This window comes from Furipterus horrens, unplaced genomic scaffold, assembly GCF_987537825.1.
Source record: "Furipterus horrens unplaced genomic scaffold, mFurHor1.1.pri manual_scaffold_4, whole genome shotgun sequence".
Taxonomy (NCBI): domain Eukaryota; kingdom Metazoa; phylum Chordata; class Mammalia; order Chiroptera; family Furipteridae; genus Furipterus; species Furipterus horrens.
In genome coordinates, this window is record NW_028327174.1 from 90,361,294 (window position 1) to 90,380,072 (window position 18,779).

The 18,779-nt window shown below is 38.8% G+C and overlaps 1 protein-coding gene across 2 annotated transcripts in view; it reads right to left on the reverse strand.

Moving 5' to 3' along the window:
* The window catches only part of MTUS2 (microtubule associated scaffold protein 2), a 447,573-nt gene that overhangs the window by 421,466 nt on the left and 7,328 nt on the right, over nucleotides 1-18,779 (reverse strand). For both annotated transcript variants that reach the window (XM_090273746.1, XM_090273747.1), the window contains exon 2: nucleotides 18,110-18,350. In XM_090273746.1, coding sequence (XP_090129872.1) covers nucleotides 18,110-18,350 — 241 coding nt within the window. The remainder of the gene's footprint in view (nucleotides 1-18,109; nucleotides 18,351-18,779) is intronic.

The window sequence follows — 18,779 nt, forward strand, 5'->3', positions numbered from 1 at the left end:
GTAGGGTTAGATTTTTTAATTTGAGATTCTTTTATCTTTTTCAGGTAGGCTTGTATTGCTATGAACTTCCTTCTTAGGCCTGCTTTTGCTGTGTCCCATAGGTTTTGGGTTGTTGTGTGTTCATTATCATTAGTTTCCAGAAACTTCTTGATTTCTTCCTTGATGTCATTGTTAACCCATTCATTATTTAATAGCATGTTATTCATTCTCCATGAGTTTGGATGTCTTTGATTTTTTTCCTTGAGGTTTGATTTCTAGTTTCAAGGCATTGTGGTCAGAGAAGATGCTTGATATAATTTCAATTTTCTTGAATTTGTTGAGGCTTGTTTTGTGTCCTATCATGTGGTCTATCATTGAAAAATGTCCCATGTGCATTTGAAAAGAATGTACATTTTGCTTCTTTGGGGTGAAAAGTTCTATATATATATCAGTTAAGTCCATTTGATCTAGTATGTTGTTCAATTCCTCAATATCCTTGCTGTTTCTTTGCTTCGAAGATCTGTCCATTGTTGATAATGGGGTGTTAATGTCCCCTACTATGAGTGTGTTGATGTTGATATCCTTCTTGTAGTCTTCTAGTATTTTCCTTATATATTTGGGTGCTCCTATGTTGGGTGCATATATGTTTACCAGGGATATATCTTCTTGATGAATTTTTCCCTTAAGTATTATGAAATGCCCTTCTTTGTCTATTTTTATGGCCTTTGCTATGAAATCCGTTTTGTCTGATATATGTATTGCTACCCCAGCTTTTTTTTCCATGTCTGTTTGCTTGGAATACTTTTTTCCATCCCTTCACTTTTAGTCTGTGTAAATCTTTTGTTTTAAGGTGTGTCTCTTGTACACAGCATATATGTGGGTCATGTTTTTATATTCATTCTGCTACCCTATGTCTTTTGATTGGAGCACATAATCCATTTACATTTAAGGTTATTATTGACAGGTAATTATTCATTTCCCTTTGTACCTGTGTTCCTCTCCCTCTCTCTTTCTTTTTCTTTTTCTTAAAGCATTCCCTTTAGCATCTCTTGCAGTGCTGGTTTGGTGGAGATGTATTCTTTTAGTTTTCCTTGGTATTAGAAACTCTTTATTTCACCTTTCATTTTGAAAGAGAGCCTTGCTGGGTAGAGTATTCTTGGTTGTAGGCCTTTGTTTTTCATTGCTTGGAATATTTTTTCTATTCCCTTCTGACTTGTAGTGTTTCTGTTGAGAAATCAGCTGATAGCCTTATTGGAGCTCCCTTGTATGTTATTTGCTGTTTTTCTCTTGCTGCTTTTAGGATTCTCACTTTGTCTTTGAATGTTGCCATTTTAATTATGATGTGCCTTGCAGTGAGCCTTTTTGGGTTCATCTTCATTGGAACCCTCTGTGCTTCCTGGACTTGCATGACTTTTTCTCTCATCAAGTTAGAAAAATTTTCTGTCGTTACTTTGTTAGTCAGGTTTTCTATCCCTTGCTCCTCTTCTTCTCCTTCTTGTATCTCTATGATTCTAATGTTGTTTAGTCACATGTAGTCCTGCATTTCTCTTAAAACCTGTTCATTCTTTTAAAATCTTTTTTCATTTTGTTGTATTATCTGGGAATTTTTTTCTACATTGTCCTCTAACTCACTGATCTGATCCTCTGCTTCGTTTAGCCTACTTTTTATTGATTCTACTGTGTTCTTCAGTTCAGAAGTTGTATTCTTAATTTCTTCCTGATTCTTATTGATAATTTCTATGTTCTTTTTTATGCTGGTGTAGTTCTCCATAAGTTCCTTGTAGTTTCCCTGCAGTTCTTTTTAGTTCCTTATAATTCCCCTGTAGTTCGTTGTAGTTTTCTTTGAGTTTGTCAAGTTCATCGAGCTTCTTTATAACCATTTTTTTTTTGAATTCCATGTCTGATAGTTGGCTTATGTTTATTTCATCTATCTCTCTTTCTGGGGATTCCTCTTTTTCTTTAATTGGGAGGTTGTTTCTGTGTCTCCCCATGTTGGATGATTCTTGCTTGTTTTTGTTTATTAGATTTGTCTGCTTTGACTTCCCATCTTTGTGGCATGAGATTCTGTGTAGGAGACCTGGGGGATTCAGTGGTGCGATCTCTTTGATCTCCTAAGCCTGATGCTCTTGGGATGCCCTTTATGCCTTTTGTGTAAGTTGTCTGGTGGTATTTCAGTTACTCTTTGGTGGATTCTTCCCTCTGGCTCGTTGATTGAGAGTCACTCTTCCCACTTTGTCTTGAGTTCTTTTATGGAGATGCTGTTAAAACCTAAAACACACAACCCAGGCAAGAAACCCACACCCTCCAAAATATCCTCCACCCACAATCCTATTAGCAGCAGAAAATGAGCCAGTATTAATATAAATGTGTAGAGGTTAAGATTATTATATTACAGGAGAAACAGATAAGAGTTGTTTTAAATGAAAGAAATATGATTTTTGAGAGGGACGATGATAGAATAATAATAATAGCAAGTAGGGTCAAGGCTATGCAGGACAGTAATATTTACATTGTATGTTGAAAAAGGGAGGGAAGAATGCAAAATGAAGTGAGAAAGTGGAAGTGTATAGTACAGTACTTATCGCGGCCTCGCTGTGTCGTGGGATTTTTAAAAGTATTATATTAATTATTTACCATGGATTTTTTGCTATATCACAGGATTTTGTGGTACCGTATATGTATTTATATGTGTAGTATTTATGATTTTAATGATGTTTGCTTAAAACTTTTCAAAAAATATATTTAAAAATATAATAATTCTAAGATTACAAGTATATTAAATCAAAATAAAATACTGCACACTCTTTACACTATGTATTTTTTCTGTGAACGAACACATACATTATGCTGAAAATGGGATGTACTCTTAAGCTCATTTGCCTACGTGAGATTGTACATGCCACATGATTCGCTGATTGATGGATGGCCACCAACCAGAGCATTGTCTTGTGTATCCTGGGCGCTGATTGGCTCAGTAACCATAGCATCAGTCTGTCTGCTCTCCCGCACTGTGCGCATACCTTCAGCATCTCGCCTTGTCCACTTCAGTCCTACCTCTTAATTGCTGTGCATAGTTTTGCTCTGCAGTGTTGTGTTTTGTGAAATTTTCCTTAAAGACTGAATTTATTGCAAGCCCTGCGATGCCACCCAAACATTCTGCATCTTCTAAGGATTCTGGCAGTGAACCCAAGTGCCAGAAGAAGTTGCTTACCATAAAAGAGAAGGTAAAACTTCTTGACATATTGAAGGAAGGGAGAACCTATGCGTCTGTTGGCCGCCATTGCGGGATCAATGAGTCTACAGTTCGCTATATAAAGAAGGATGAGAAGAATATCAGGTGTATGGCATCAGTGGCTTTCAACAAAACAGCAAAGAGGGTGGTTACTTTCTGCAATAAGATCATTGTGAAGATGGAGTCTGCATTAGCTGTGTGGATAAATGATTGCAGAAAAAAGAATATCTTGCTGGATATAGACACCATCTGGATTAAGGCCAAGCAACTGTATGATCATTTAGCAGCAAAAGGGATGATCATGACGGTGATGAGAATGAAAAAGAGGATGACGACACTGAAGCAGGACCTTCGAGTGCTCCTCCAACCACACCAAACTATTCAGTGCCAGCAAGGGCTGATTTGACACATTTCAGAAATGCTTTGGACTCAAGAGCATTTCTCTGTATGGAGAGGCTGCCTCTGTGGATAAAGCCAGAGCTGAGGAGTATGTGAACAACACGTTCAAAGACATCATCGAGGAAGGAGGCTATAAGGCTGAACAAGTTTTCAACATGGATGAAACGGGCTTATTCTGGAAATGGATGCTGTCTTGCACTTTCATTATGAAGGAAGAAGCAAAAGCCCCTGGTTTCAAGGCCCAAAAAGATAGGGTAACTTTAATCATATGTGGAATGCTGCAAGCTTTATGATAAAGCCAGGGCTTATTTATAAGTCCAAGAACCCAATGGCTCTTAAAAAACAAAAATAAGAATGTGTTGCTTGTATACTGGATGCACAACCCTAAGGCTTAGATCATGAAACTCCTCACAACTTATTGGTTTCATCAATGTTTTATCCAGAGGTTAAGGTTTATCCAGCAGAGAAAGGCCTTGATTTCGAAGTGCTTCTGATAATAGGCAATGCTGGAGGCCATGTTGTCAACCTGACATACGATGGTATTCAGATAGACTTCTTGCTGCTGAACACCACATTGCTCATTCAGCCAATGGATCAAGGTGTTAGTCACGCTTTTAAGGAGCTCTACACCTGAAACGCCCTGCAAAACCTCATTGAATCTATGGACTTGGATAAAGACTTCTTGCTAAAGGCATACTGGCATGAGTACATAATTGCACTGTGTCTCCAAAATATTCAAAAGGCCATAAAGAAGGTGAAGAGTGAGACTTTGAATGCCAGCTGGAAAAAACTGTGGCCAGAAGTGATCCATGATTACAAGGGATTCTCTCCTGATGAAATCGATCACTTTGTGGTAGATAAGGCTGTGAAGTTTGCAAAAATACTTGGAGGAGAAGGCTTCAGTGACATGACTACTGAAAATGTAAATATTCTGATCGATTTGCACTCTCAACCATTGACAGACAAAGACCTAGAGGAGCTGGCTAAGTCAGCAAGAGAAGAAGAGGATGAGGAACAAGATGAACAAAGGGTTGAAGAGGAGGAGGAGGTTGGCCTAACACTTGATTGTCTTGCAACCATGGTCAGAATGGCCAAAGAACTTCAACAAGTGGCTGAAGAATGGGACCCCGATATGGTTCGTTTGTTGCAGTTTGCAAATTCAATCAACAGTGCCATGTCAGTTTACAAAAACATTCTCAATCAGAAGAAGAAGCAGTGTCAGCAACTCCCCATAACTATGTTCATCACTCCAACTAAGAGGTTGGTTACGTCTACGCCTTTAGCGGAAGTAGAAGTTATGGACGAGACCGGAGATACTACTGCACCACCTGAAGAAGTGCCTGATGAAGTGGTGCCTTTAGAAGAGCTGTAATGCTCTTCTTTACTGTGCAGTACATTCATCTCATCTTCATCCCTTTCATCGTCATCAGTACTACACAGCGAATTCATCATCTTCATCATTCAAGTTGTAGTATACTTCACTGGTGAGTACCCATATAAAATTTTACAGTACTATATACATACGTTGTTAAAGTTATGTAAGTTTAAGAATGTAGAATATGTTTAAGAACATAAGTAGTGTTTATAAAAGTGTGGAAAAGGTTAATAAGGGAGTGGGAAAGGTTAATAAGGGACTGGGAACAGTTTATAAGTGTCTGGGAAGTGCTTATAAAGCCTTAAAATATATATAAATACTAAAATAAATGTAAGGTTCCTATTTCATGGATTTTCACCTATCGCAGGGGTGTCTAGAACGTAATGCCCATGGTAAGTGGGGGAATACTGTATTAGGTTTATATAGAAGTTATATGCTATATATTTAGTGTGAGAGGGAGGATAAACAAAACAAACAAACAAAAATTAAAGAAGAAGAATAGGAGGGAGAAAATGTAGGAAACTGATTAAAGAAAGAGTTTTAATCCAGTACAACCTTTGGGCGCTGTCTTCTTTTTCTGGATCTGCCCCTGGTCAACATTCCATGGGTTTCAATTCTTTTCTGTCTGTCTCGCTGTGAGGAGATCTAGATTGATTCTGGGGTTGCTATTCTCACTCATGAGCCTGCTGCCACTCTGCTGTGAGCCGCACTTAGTTGAGTCCCAACTCCCTGGTCCTGTGGCGCCCTCAGCCCTCCTCAGGCTTGTCTAGCAACACTTCTGCTGGTAGGCCAGTGCGCATGCCAATAGTCCCTGCCCAGCCTGGGGTCCTGTCTCTGTTCCTCCAAAAAAGTCTCTGTATTGCCTCCAAACTGCAGCACCAGCTCACATCCCTGCCTGTACACCTGTCTGCACCACCTGCCCGCCTGGGGTCCTTACCGAGTCTGCAGTTCTGCCACAGCTTTCCCATATGGGCCCCACTCCCTGGCTTAGTTCTTCCCCTTTGTTTGGTGGAGCCCTGGTGCAAGCGCCTGGAGCCCAAAGTTGTCAGCCCAGGGTTGCCAGCCAAGGGAGTCCCCACCTAGACAGTTTTTCACAGTCTGGGCTGTTCGCTGTCTTCCCATGCCTCCAGCTGTTTCAACCAAACCTTCTCACTGTCTCCTTCCAGGACTTTGCTGGTCTGTGCACCCTTGGCAGAGGGAAGCCTCCAAGCAGATCCCGGCTAATGAGCTGGTCAGCAGCTGCCCTTTCCAGGTGCAGTACAGCAGAGGCCCTGGTCTGGGAGGCCCAGCGACTCAGCCTGCAGAGCGCAGCCAAACTTTCTGCCCTCCTTCATGCTGCTCCCACACTCCCTTCCCTGTTCACGCTGTCTGAAATTTGCACAAACTCACTCCTCTCTGTGTTTGCCCTCCAAGTCCTTCCACAACGGAAGCAAGCAGACAACACCACTACCTGCTCCGCTGCCATCTTTCCCCTTCTCCTATCCTTAATTTTTAACATTTTGATTATAATGTATATTGGTGTGGTTCTCCCTGAGTCCAGTTTTTTTGGAACTCTCTGTGCTTCCTGGACCTGTAAGTCTATTTCCTTCCCCAAGTTAGGGAAGTTCTGCTTCATTATTTTTTCACATAATTTTTCAATTTCTAGTTCTTCTTCACCTTCTGGCAACCCTATGATTCGGATGTTGGCCCACTTATAGCTGTCCCATAGGTTTCTGAGCCTCTCCTCATTTTCCTCACTTTTCATTTCCTCTTTCTGCACTGGTTGAATATTTGTTCCTTCCCTATGTTCTGATTTGTTGATTTGATCCCTGGTTTTCTTTCCCTCACCACTAGTTTTGTGTGTTTTCATTCATTTCAGCAGGACTAGCCTTCATTCCTTCCCTGTCTTGTTTAAGATCTGCTGTTAGGTCTGGAAGCATTCATATAAACAAAGCTCTGAACTGTGTCTTAGAAAGATTTCCTATCTGCTGATCCTTTAATTAGATATTTGCTGGCTAGTCAGCTGAGTCATTGGGATTTCTATCATGATCTGTGCCATCCTGGCCATTTTGTGTTTACCTTTGCTTCCTGTGCGGGACTCTCACACCTCTTACACTATAGGGGGCAGAGCCCTGTGCACTCGTCACTACCAGGTGACCCTTCTCAACACGCTGTGGTGTTTCGTGTGGGGGTGGGGGTCCAAAGTGGATTCCTGCCACTCACTCTCCGCTGAGAAACTGGGAGCCTCCTCCTCTGTCCCCAACCCCTCCGGCCCTCACAGTCTGAGGCAATGGGGGTCTACCTTCCCCAGTGTTGGAATCGTGAGCTGATGGGTTTGGTCTGCAGCTGGGGGTACTCCCCAGGCACTTCTCACCTCCCTTTAAATACAGGTGTCTGTGCTTACTGCCATCCCACCGCATGCGCTGCAGCTGTCACCGCCAGCACAGCTTAACCTCTCCGCCCTGGTTTCGCCCCTCCTACCCATTCAGACAAGCACCACTTTTTTATAACTTTATACGTTGGACTTCCATGTAGCTTTATTTTCTGGAACTTCTGGTTATTTCTGGTTTTGCAGTAGTTGTATTTTTTCTTAGTTGTGGAGGGAGATGGACAGTGTCAATCTAGGCATCCATCTTGGCTGAAAGCCTTATTATTATTATTATTTTAATGCACACTAACAGACATTCTGAGGAGGGATCCAAGATGGCGGAGAAGTATGTGGAATATACACTAACATCCTCCCAGAAGAAATCTGGAATTACAACTAAATTTTAGAGAAATCATCCAGAATAACTAACTGAACACTAGCTGAAGAAAACCCTTATAACCAAGGAGAGTCAGAAGAAACCACTTCACTACAACAAGAATGGAGGCAATGCAGAGGAGACACAACAAGGCTAGCTGGGCTTCCACAGGTGGCAGCTGAAATTCCAGAGGGATATTTCAGCAGCTGGGGGGTTCCCCCTAAGAACTGTGTGGTCTAAACCCCAAGCTTGGCTATAGCACCAGGGCTAGAAAAGAACTCAGATAACATCTAGCTGTGAAAAGCATCCTAATTCCAAAACCATGTAAAGACACAAGGAAAAAACACTACAGGCCAATATCACTAATGAACATAGATGCTAAAATCCTCAACAAAATATTGGCAAACCAGATTCAGCAATAGGTTAAAGAGAGCCTACATATGATCAAGTAGGATTCACCCCAGGGATGCAAGGATGGCATAATATTCACAAATCAATAAATGTAATACAACACATAAACATAATGAAAGACAAAAATCATATAATCATATCAACAGATGCTGAAAAGCATTTGATAAAGTACAGCACCCATTTATGACTTAAAAAGGTCAGCAAAGTGAGACTAGAGGGAGCACACCTCAACATAATAAAGGCCATATATGAGAAACCCACAGCCAACATCATACTCAATGAGAAAAAATTAAAAGCTTCCCCCCTAAGATCAGGAACAAGACAAGGTTGTCCACTGTCATCCCTTTATTCAACATAGTATTAGAAATTCTAGCCACAGCGATCAGACAAGAAACAGAAATAAAAGGCATCCAAATTGGAAAGGCAAAAGTTAAACTGTCATTATTTGTAGATAACATGATAGTGTACATAGTAATCCTTACAGGTTCCACCAAAAAACTATGCGAACTAATAAGTGAATTTGGCAAAATAGCAGGATACAGTCAATATTCAGAAATTGAAGGCATCTTGTACATCAGCAATGAAATATCAGAAACAAAATCGGGGGGGTATCCCTTTTACTATAGCAACAAGAAAACTTAACCAAGGAAGTAAAATACCTGTACTCAGAAAACCACAGAAGACTGAAGAAAGAAATTAAGGAAAATACAAATAAATGGAAACATATACTGTGTTCATGGATGGGAAAAAGTAACATCATTAAAATGTCCATACTCCCCAAAGCAATCTATAGATTCAACACAGTCCCTATTAAAATACCAATGACATATTTCACAGATCTAGAACAAATAGTTCAAAAATTTATATGGAACTAAAAACAACTCTGAATAGCCTCAGCAATCCTGAGAAAGAAAAACAAATTAGGAGGGATCACAACACCTGATATCAAACTATTACAAAGCCACTCTAACCAAAACAGACTGGAATTGGTATAAGAACAGACACATAGATCAATGGAACAGAATAGAAAGCCCAGAAAGAAACCTAGGTCTCTATGGTCAATTAATATTTGACAAAGGGGACAGGAGCATAAAATGGAGTAAAAACAGTCTCTTCAATGTATGGTGTTGGGAGAACTGGAATGGCACATGAAAAAAAAACAAACTAGACCACCAATTTACACCATACTCCAGTATAAAACTCAAAATGGATAAAAGACTTAAACATAAGCTGTGACACCATAAAATTCCTAGAGTAAAACAGGCAGTATAATTTCAGATGTCCCAGACAGCAATATCTTTGACAACATAACACCTAGAGCAAAGGAAACAAAGGAAAGAATAAACAAATGGGACTATATCAAATTAAAAACTTCTGCATGGCTAAAGAAAACATCATCAAAATGAAAAGGGAACCAACCATATGGGAAAACATATTTGCCAATGATATCTTGAACAAGGATTTGATATCCAAAATATATAAAGAACTCATATGACTCAACACCAGAAAGACAAAAAATCCAATTAAAAAATGTGCAAAAGACCTGAACAGACACTTCTCCAAGGAGGACATACAGAGAGCCCATAGGCATATGAAAGGATGCTCAACATCACTAGCCATCGGAGAGATGCAAATAAAAACCTCAATGAGATACCACCTCACACCAGACAGAATGGCCATCATCAGCAAATCAACAAACAAGTGCTGGTGAGGATGTGGAGCAAAGGGAACCCTAATGCACTGCTGGTGGGAATGCAGACTAGTGCAGCCACTGTGGAAAACAGTATGGAATTTCCTCAAAAAACTAAAAATGGAACTGCCTTTTGATCCAGCTATTTCACTGCTTGGATTACACCCTACGAATCCTGAAACACCAATTCAAAAGAACCTATGCACCCCTACATTCATAGCAGCATTATGTACAATAGCCAAGCGCTGGATCAAAAAACTGTGGTACATTTACACAATGGAATACCATGCAGGAGAAAGAAAGAACTCCTTCTTCTTGCAACAGCATGGATAGAACTGGAGAGTATCATGCTAAGTGAAATAAGCCAGGCAGCAAAAGACAAATATCATGTCATCTTACCGATAAGAGGGACCTAATGAACAAAACAAACAAATGAATGAAATAGAACCAGAGGCCTGGAAACATGGAACAGACTGACAGCGATCAGCGGGGAAGGGGGGCAGGAGGGAAAAGGTGGGCAAGAAGGGGAAGGTTCTAGTCAAGGAACAGGTCCAAATGACTCATGGACATGGAAAAGGTGGGGATTGACTGTAGGAGAGGGAGGTGGGTAGGACATGGCAGGGGAGAGCAATAAGGGAAAAATGGGACAATTCTTATAGAACAACAATTTTTTTGATGGAAAAAAAAACACATTCTGAGCAACAAGAAGCATAACAATATCCACATCATAGAAGAACCAGAAGCAGAAGAAAGCAAGCAAGGGATTGAGAATCTATTTGAAGAAATAATGACCAACAATTTCACTGCTCTGTTGAAGGAATAGGACATACAAGTTCAGGAAGCTCAGAGAGTCCAAAAAAAGTTGGACCCAAAGAGGTCTATATAGAGACACATCATAATGAAAATGACTAGGCTGAAAAATAAGGAGAGAATACTAAAAGCCACAAGAGATAAACAGGTAGTTACATAAAAGGGAGCACCAATTACACTGGCATCTCATTACTCAACAGAAACATTTCAGGCCAGAAAAGAGTGGTGGAAAATGTTCAAGGTGATAAAAGCAAAGACCTTCAGCCAAGGCTACTTTACCCAGCAAGGCTATCATTTAAAATCAAAGGAGAAATAAGGAACTTCCCAGACAAGAAAAAGCTAAAGGTCTTTGTTAACACCAAATCAGTAATGCAACATATGTTAAAGGGCTTGCTTTAAGAAGAAGAAGGAAGGAGAAGGAGAAGGAGGAGAAGGAGAAAGAGGAGAAGGATAAGAGAAAGAGAAAGAAAAAAAAGAGGAAAACAGTCTAACAAAATGGTACTACATATGTATCTATCAATAATCACCTTAAATGGAAGTGGCTTAACTGCTCTGACAAAAAGACATTGGGTAGCTGAATGGATAAGAAAATAAAACCCATATATATGCTGCCTCCAAAAGACCTATCTCAGATCAAAAGATACACTCAGACTAAAATTAAAGGGATAGAAAAAGGAATTTCATGCAAATGGAAAGGAAAGAATAGCTGAGGTAGCAATACTTAATATCCATCTAAATAGACTTTAAAACCAAGGCTATAGTAAGAGACAAAGGACTCTACATCATGATAAAGGGAAAAGTCCAACAAGAGGATATAACCCTAGCAAACATTTACACACCCAATATAGGAGAACCTAAATATGTAAAGCAAATCTTGATGGACATAAAGGAAGAGATCAACAGAAATACTGTCATATTTGGGGATTTCAACACCCCATTGATTGCAATGAATAGGTCTTCCAGGCAGAAAATCAACTAGGAGACAGCAGCCTTAAATGACACACTAGATCAAATGGATTTAATTGATATCTTCAGAGTATTTCACCCCCAAAGCAGCAGAATATACATACTTTTCAAGTGCACATGGAACGTTTTCTAGGACAGACCACATGCTAGCACACAAAACAGGTCTCAATAAATTTAAGAAGTTTGAAATCATATGAAGTATCTTCTTTGACCACAATGCTATGGAAGTAGAAATCAATCACAAAAAGACTGAAAAACATGCAAAGACATGGAAGCTAAATAACATGTTATTAAACAATTAATGGGTCAGCAATAAGATCAAGGGAAAAATCAAAAGATACCTTAAAACAAATGAAAATGAGGACACAAGACCCAAAATCTGTGGGACACTGGGAAAGCAATCCTAAGAGGGAAATTCATAGCAATAGAGGTCCATCTAAAAAACAACAATAAAAAACTCACAAGAAAAAGTTCAAATAAACAATCTAACTTCACACTTAAAGGAATTTGAAAAAGAACAACAAAGCCCAAAGTGAGTAGAAAGAAGTAATAAAGATCAGAGCAGAACTAAACAAAATAGAGTCTAAAAAATTATTCAAAAGATCAATGAAACCAAGACCTGTTTTTTTGAAATGATAAACAAGATTGAAGAACCTTTACCCACACTGATGAAGAAAAAAATAGGAAGGACTCAAATAAATAAAATCAGAGATAAAAGAGAAGAAATAACAACTGACAACAAAGAAATACAAAGGATTGTAAGAAAATGTTATGAACAACTATATGCCAACAAACTAGACAACTGGATGAAATGGATACATTCATAAAAACATACAGTCTTCCAAAAATGAATCAGGAAGAATCAGAGAATCTGAATGGACATATTACACCTAGTGAAATTGAACAAGTAATCAAAAAACTCTCAACAAACAAAGGCCCTGGAGCAGATGGCTTCACAGGTGAATTTTACCAAACATTCTAAGAATTAACACCTCTCCTTCTCAAACTGTTTCATAAAATTCAAGAGGATGGAAGAAGCATCCCACACTCACTTTATAAGGCCAACATTATATAAATTTCAAAACCAGATAAAGACGCTGCATAGAAAGAAAATTATAGACCAATATTCCTGATAAAGATAGATGCTAAAACTCTCAAACCAAATATAGCAATACATCAGAAAAATGATGATACACCATGATCAAGTCTGATTTATTCTGGGAATGCAAGGTTTGTACAACATTTGCAAATTAATAAATGTGACTCACCACATAAACAAAATGAAGGATAAAAACCACATGATTATATCAATAGAAAAAGTTGATAAAATCCAGACCCATTTATGATAAAAACTCTCAGCAAAGTGGGATTAGAGGAAACAGACCTAAATATGACAGATCCACTGCCAACATCATATTCAACAGGCAAAAACTACAAGCATTCTTCTTAAGATCAGAAACAAGACAGGGATTCTGCTTTTACCTCTCTTATTCAACGTAGTACTAGAAGTTCTAGCCACAGCAATCAGAGAAGAAGAAATAAAAGGCATCCAAATTGGAAAAGGAGAAGTTAAACTGTCATTATTTGCAGATAACATGATACTGTACATAGAGAACCAAAAAAATTGCAACAAGAAACTACTAGAACTGATAAATAAATTCAGCAAATTTGGAGGATAAAAAATTAATATCCAGAAATCAGTTGCATTTTTATATGCCAATAATGAACTAACAGAAAGAGAAATTAAGAAAATAATCCCACTGTCAATTGTTTCAAAAAGAGTAAAATACCCAGGAATAAACATAACCAAGGATACAAAAGATATAAACAAGGTGCTTATCCTTGTTTAGGAAAATTATACAACACTAAAGAAGGAAATTGAAGAAGGTATAAATAAGTGGAAGCACATACTGTGTTCATGGAAAAATAGGAAGAGTTAACATCACTAAAATGTCTGTATGATACAAAGCAATCTACAAATTCAATGCAATTCCTATCAAAGTTCTAATGATATATTTCACAGAACTAGAACATATATTTTAAAAATTTATATGGAACCACAAAAGGCCCTACACAGCAACAGCGATCCTGAGAAAAAGGAACAAAAATGGAGAAATCATGCTACCTAATATGAAACTATACTAGAAGGCCAGAGTAATCGTGACAGCATGATAGTGGCATATATATCAATGGAATAGAATAGAGAGCTCAGAACTAAACTCACAACTTTATAGTCAATTGATATTTGACAAAGGAAGTAAGCACATGCAATGGGCTAAATATAGTTTATTCAATAAATGGTGTTGGGAAAATTGGACAGATATGTCCAACTTCTTACACTATATACAAGAATAAATTCAAAATGGATCAAAGACTTAAATGTTAGAACCAAAACCACAAAAATCATAGAAGAAAACATAGGCAGCAAAATCTCAGACACTGCTTGTAGCAATATTTTATCAGATATATCTCACCAGGCAAGGGAAACAAAAGAAAAAAATAAACAAATGGGACTACATCAAATCAGAAAGTTTTTTCACAGCAAAGAAAACCATCAACAAAATAAAAAGACAGCCCACAGAATGGGAGACCATGATTGTTGATACATCTGATAGTTAATATCCAAAATTTATAAAGAGCTTACAAAACTGAACACCAAAAAAAAAAAAAAAAAAAGAAAAACCAATTACAAAAGGGCAAAGACCTGAACAGATACTTCTCCAAAATGGACAGATAGCCAACAGACATATGAAAAGATGCTCTATGTCACTAATCATCAGAGAAATGCAAATTAAATCCACAATGAGATACCATCTCACACCTGTCAGAATGGCTATCATCAATAAATGAACAAATGACTAGTGCTGATGAGGATGTGGAGAAAGAGGAACCTTTTTGCTCTGTTGGTGGGAATGCAGACTGGTGCAGCCACTATGGAAAACAGTATGGAGATTCCTCAAAAAATTAAAAATGGATTTTCCTTTTCACCCAGCGATGCTACTTTTGGGAATATATCTGAAGGAGGCTAAAACACTAATTCGAAAGAACATAAGCACCTCTATGTTCATTGAAGCATTATATACAATCACCAAGATATGGAAGCAGCCCAAGTGCCCATCAGTGGGTAAATGGATAAAACAACTATTGGACGTTTACACAACGGAATACTACTCCGCTGTAAAAAAGAAGAAAATTTTACCCTTTGCAACAGTATGGATAGACCTGAAAAACATTATGCTAAGTGAAATAAGCCAGTCAAAGAAAGATAAATACTGTATGATTTCACTCATATGTGGAATCTAATTAACAAACTGATCTAACAAGGACAATGAGGACAGGCTCATGGATGGAGAGCAGGACGACAGCTAGTGGTGGAGGGAGGTGAAGAGGTGGAGGAATTAAGAAAAAAGGAAAAAGGACTCATGGGCAGGGACAACAGTGTGGTGATTGCTGGGGGGAGGAGGGTATAAGGGGACTAAATGGTAATAAAAAATACAATAAAGATTTTTTAATTAGCCTGTGTAAAGTTTGGATATGCTTTATATAATAATTAATTACATTTGAAATAATCTATCCTAAGAAAACTATGAAAAAAGATAAATAAGTATACACAAAGATTCAAGTTGCAATGTTATTAAAAATAGTACAGAGGGCCTTGACCAGTGTGGCTCAGTTTGTTGGGCATTGTCCCACAAAGCAAAAGGTTACCAGTTCAATTCCCAGTCAGGGCAAATGCCTGGGTTGTGGGTTTGGTCCCTGGTTGGAGCGCGTTCAAGGGGCAACCAATTGATGTTTCTCTCTCACATCAATGTTTCTCTCTCTCTCTTTCTTCCTACCTTCTCCTCTCTCTAAAAATAATAAATAAATAAAATTTTTAAAATAGTACAGAACTGAACCCAACTCCCAGTAGTTGGTCAATGGTCACATCAATTCTGCTATTATTCCCACAGTCCCCCATTATCCCCACTTCAGAGACACTGCCACTGAAGCACTTGTCCCATCCACATAATTCTTCAGGTTACAATTCCTCAAACACTATGTGCCTTGCTTTGGCAACATTTATTACAATTTATAATTGTGTATTTACTTTTGTCCTTTTTAAGTATATTTTTATTATGACTCAAACCTTAGCTTCTTTGCTTGTTATTCATCTACGTAGCCATAAGCCACTCAACTTCTCTGAACCTAAGTTTCTTTCATAACATTTAGATCATAGAATAGCTACTTGGCAGTGTGGTTGAGAGGTTTAGAGACATAGTATAATTTAATCACCAAACATACCTTGCATGGAATATAAGTAGGTGTTCAGTACGTGGTGCTTATCCTTGTGATAACTTTGTGCTCCTTTAACTCTATATTGCCTAAAGTCAACAGTGATCTAATTTATGAAATTCTATGGGTCATTCTCTTCCTTTACTTTAGTTTCTATTACATTTGATACCATTCAACATCTTGAAATTCTCTTTTTTTTCTCCTTTTCTAGTGTTCTTCCTACTCCTTTGGTTATTCCTTTTCAAACATTTTTGCGTGCACTCTTCCTTTGCTCATGCCTTAGGTATTGGTGTTTCCTAATTTCCATCGGTTTTTAAATTTTTCTTTTAAGTCATTGTTTTTATTTTTCAATTACAATTGACATATATTATTACATTAGTTTCAAGGTACACATCAGTGATATTTTTGCACTTATTTTTATTATCAATTTCATTCATTAGACTATAAGAAGCTCCATGAAGGAAGGAGTCTCTGTTTTGTTCACTGCTACAATCCTCAATTTACAACTTTTGGCAAAAAGTGAGTATCAAAAATTTTTGAATAAATGAACAAACAATATTATGCTGCCATTAAGTACTTATGAAACACTGATAACATAGAAAATGCCTACAATATGATATTCATAGGAAAAAATAAAATTCACATTAGTGATATTTCAGCTACTGAAAAATGCAATGAAAAAAAAACACATTAAAAGAAAAAATTCCATAATATTAACTCTGGCTGGGTGCTAAAATATAAGTAATATTAATTTCTTCTTACTATTTTTCTATATTCAAATTTTTTTGAATAGGTATGTACTCTTTCTATAATAAAATATCAGACCTAGAGGAGACACATGAGCAAAAGAATGGAGAGAAAAACAAAGAGGTGCAGAAAACATCATGAGGTGAGACTGACCAACCACTGCAGAGCAGAGTGACAGGGCTAGGAGAGGTGGCAGGGCCATTTCATGTCCAAGATTTGAGAACAGATGAAAAAAAGAATGATATGATCAATGCCGTCCTATAGGAAGAGCTCTCTGACAAACTCCAGCCTGCAGGCCACATCTAGCCCACTGTTTTTGTACATTGAGCTGTATTGGTACACAGCTGCACCATCCACTCACATCCTGCCTGTGGCTGCTTCCATGCTAAGTAGTTACAACACAGACTGTCATGCACCAGAAAGCCTAAAATATTGACTGTCTGGACCTTTAAGATAAATGTCTCTGAATCTTGGTCTCCGGGATATACTAGAGAAGGGGGAGAAACTACAAGAAGTGAGGAGATGGTTGCATGAGCCATCATTTTGTTACCATAGGTAGTTAACTAGATATTAACAAAGAGAGGAAGGGGAATTAGACATTGAGCTTAATAAACTGGGGAGCATAGTCTTGTTTGCTTCATCAGGAAGCTACAGCCTTTTCACACTCCAGGGGATTACATCATTTCTCCACCAAGGGGATTAACACTCCTCCTTCCCACCCCCCAGTACCAGATTGTTGGGGCATCCAGGGGGAGGTGCTTGACCATAGAGGCCTGTCAGTCTAACTAGAGGGTGGATCTATCAAAATGCCCACAGAAGCTCTGTTACTCTGAAAATGCACCTAGTCCATCCCAAACCCAAGCTAATACAATCCCAGGGGAACAAAGAGTGCTCTCCCACCCTCTCTTCTTTGCTCTTGATCAGCACTCTTTCCAAGCACCAACACATCCTCTCTCCATAGCCATGTGGCCTTAGCAGCTGTGTGGCCAGTGGCCACATGGACTCCACACACAAGCTTCAGGTGGAAGCCTGAATACCTCCGCAAATACCCAGGACTGAAGCTGGGGATGCAAGCTAAACTAGCCAGATGATGAGAAAGACTGGACTGAACTAGCCTTGGCATGGCACAGGATCTCTGGACATTGACTCTATTTCTGGCCCTGATTTTCCATGGTGGGATGGATAGAGATGGGGCACTGAAGGGACATTCTTTTGATTTCGCTTGCCAAATAAATTTTACCACCACACCACACCTTCCCTTGTAGGTCCCCCAAAATACTTTTTCTCACAACACTGCAAGAACCCCACTTCCACCAGCAACAATTTTAAAGGTGACATGAAGGGTGCCCATTACAGATAGATCAGTCTTGGGAAACATCAGATGGAGGAAGAGAAAAAGGCTCTTAAGAGGTGAGAGGCACTCATATTTCAGACAGCTATCACATTTTATATGACTGCTATTTAAAAGTGCAACAGGAAAAAGCAGTCACTGACGGATTGGTTACCTGCAGGATCGGAATTGTAGAGACTGGCAGCTGTTGCTGTGGGTCCTGGTGTGTGGATGGCGCTTGCTGAAGACCTCTGACTCGAAATCAGAATCCTGCTCTTTGCAGACGGTAAACGGGACATCGCACCCAATCCCAGCTGGGGCTTAAGGAGCATGGCTGAGCGGTAGAAAGTGGGAGGAACTTCGTAGTGCGCATAGGAAGGAGAACAAAATTCTTCTTTTCCAGGGCATTCTGTGACCTATGATAAATGAGCAGAAGCTCAGTCAGAGGACTTCACATCCCAGGATGAGTACTGCACCTGCTCAGGAGACAAAGGCACCAGCAATGGCCCCTCTGGTGCTCTGAGTTGCTCCATTCCTGACCAGTTACCTTCTTGGGGCCCTGGTGTCTTCATCTCTGAGTTGACAACACACCTGGATGACCTTTCAGGTCTCCTCCAGTTCTAATACTTTACAAATCTACACTTCACTGGGAGAAAAAAAGAAAAACTCCCTTGGTAAGATTTTTTAATTTGATTGCTACAAAATCATTGGGATTTGTGCAAGTAGTCAACCTATAAATAAATAATATCAATGAAGCAAGGAAAGAATTTGCAACTGTTGATAGAATTATGAAAATTTCATTATTCCCAAGTAGGGAGGGCACATTTTTATGGTAATATAGTCAT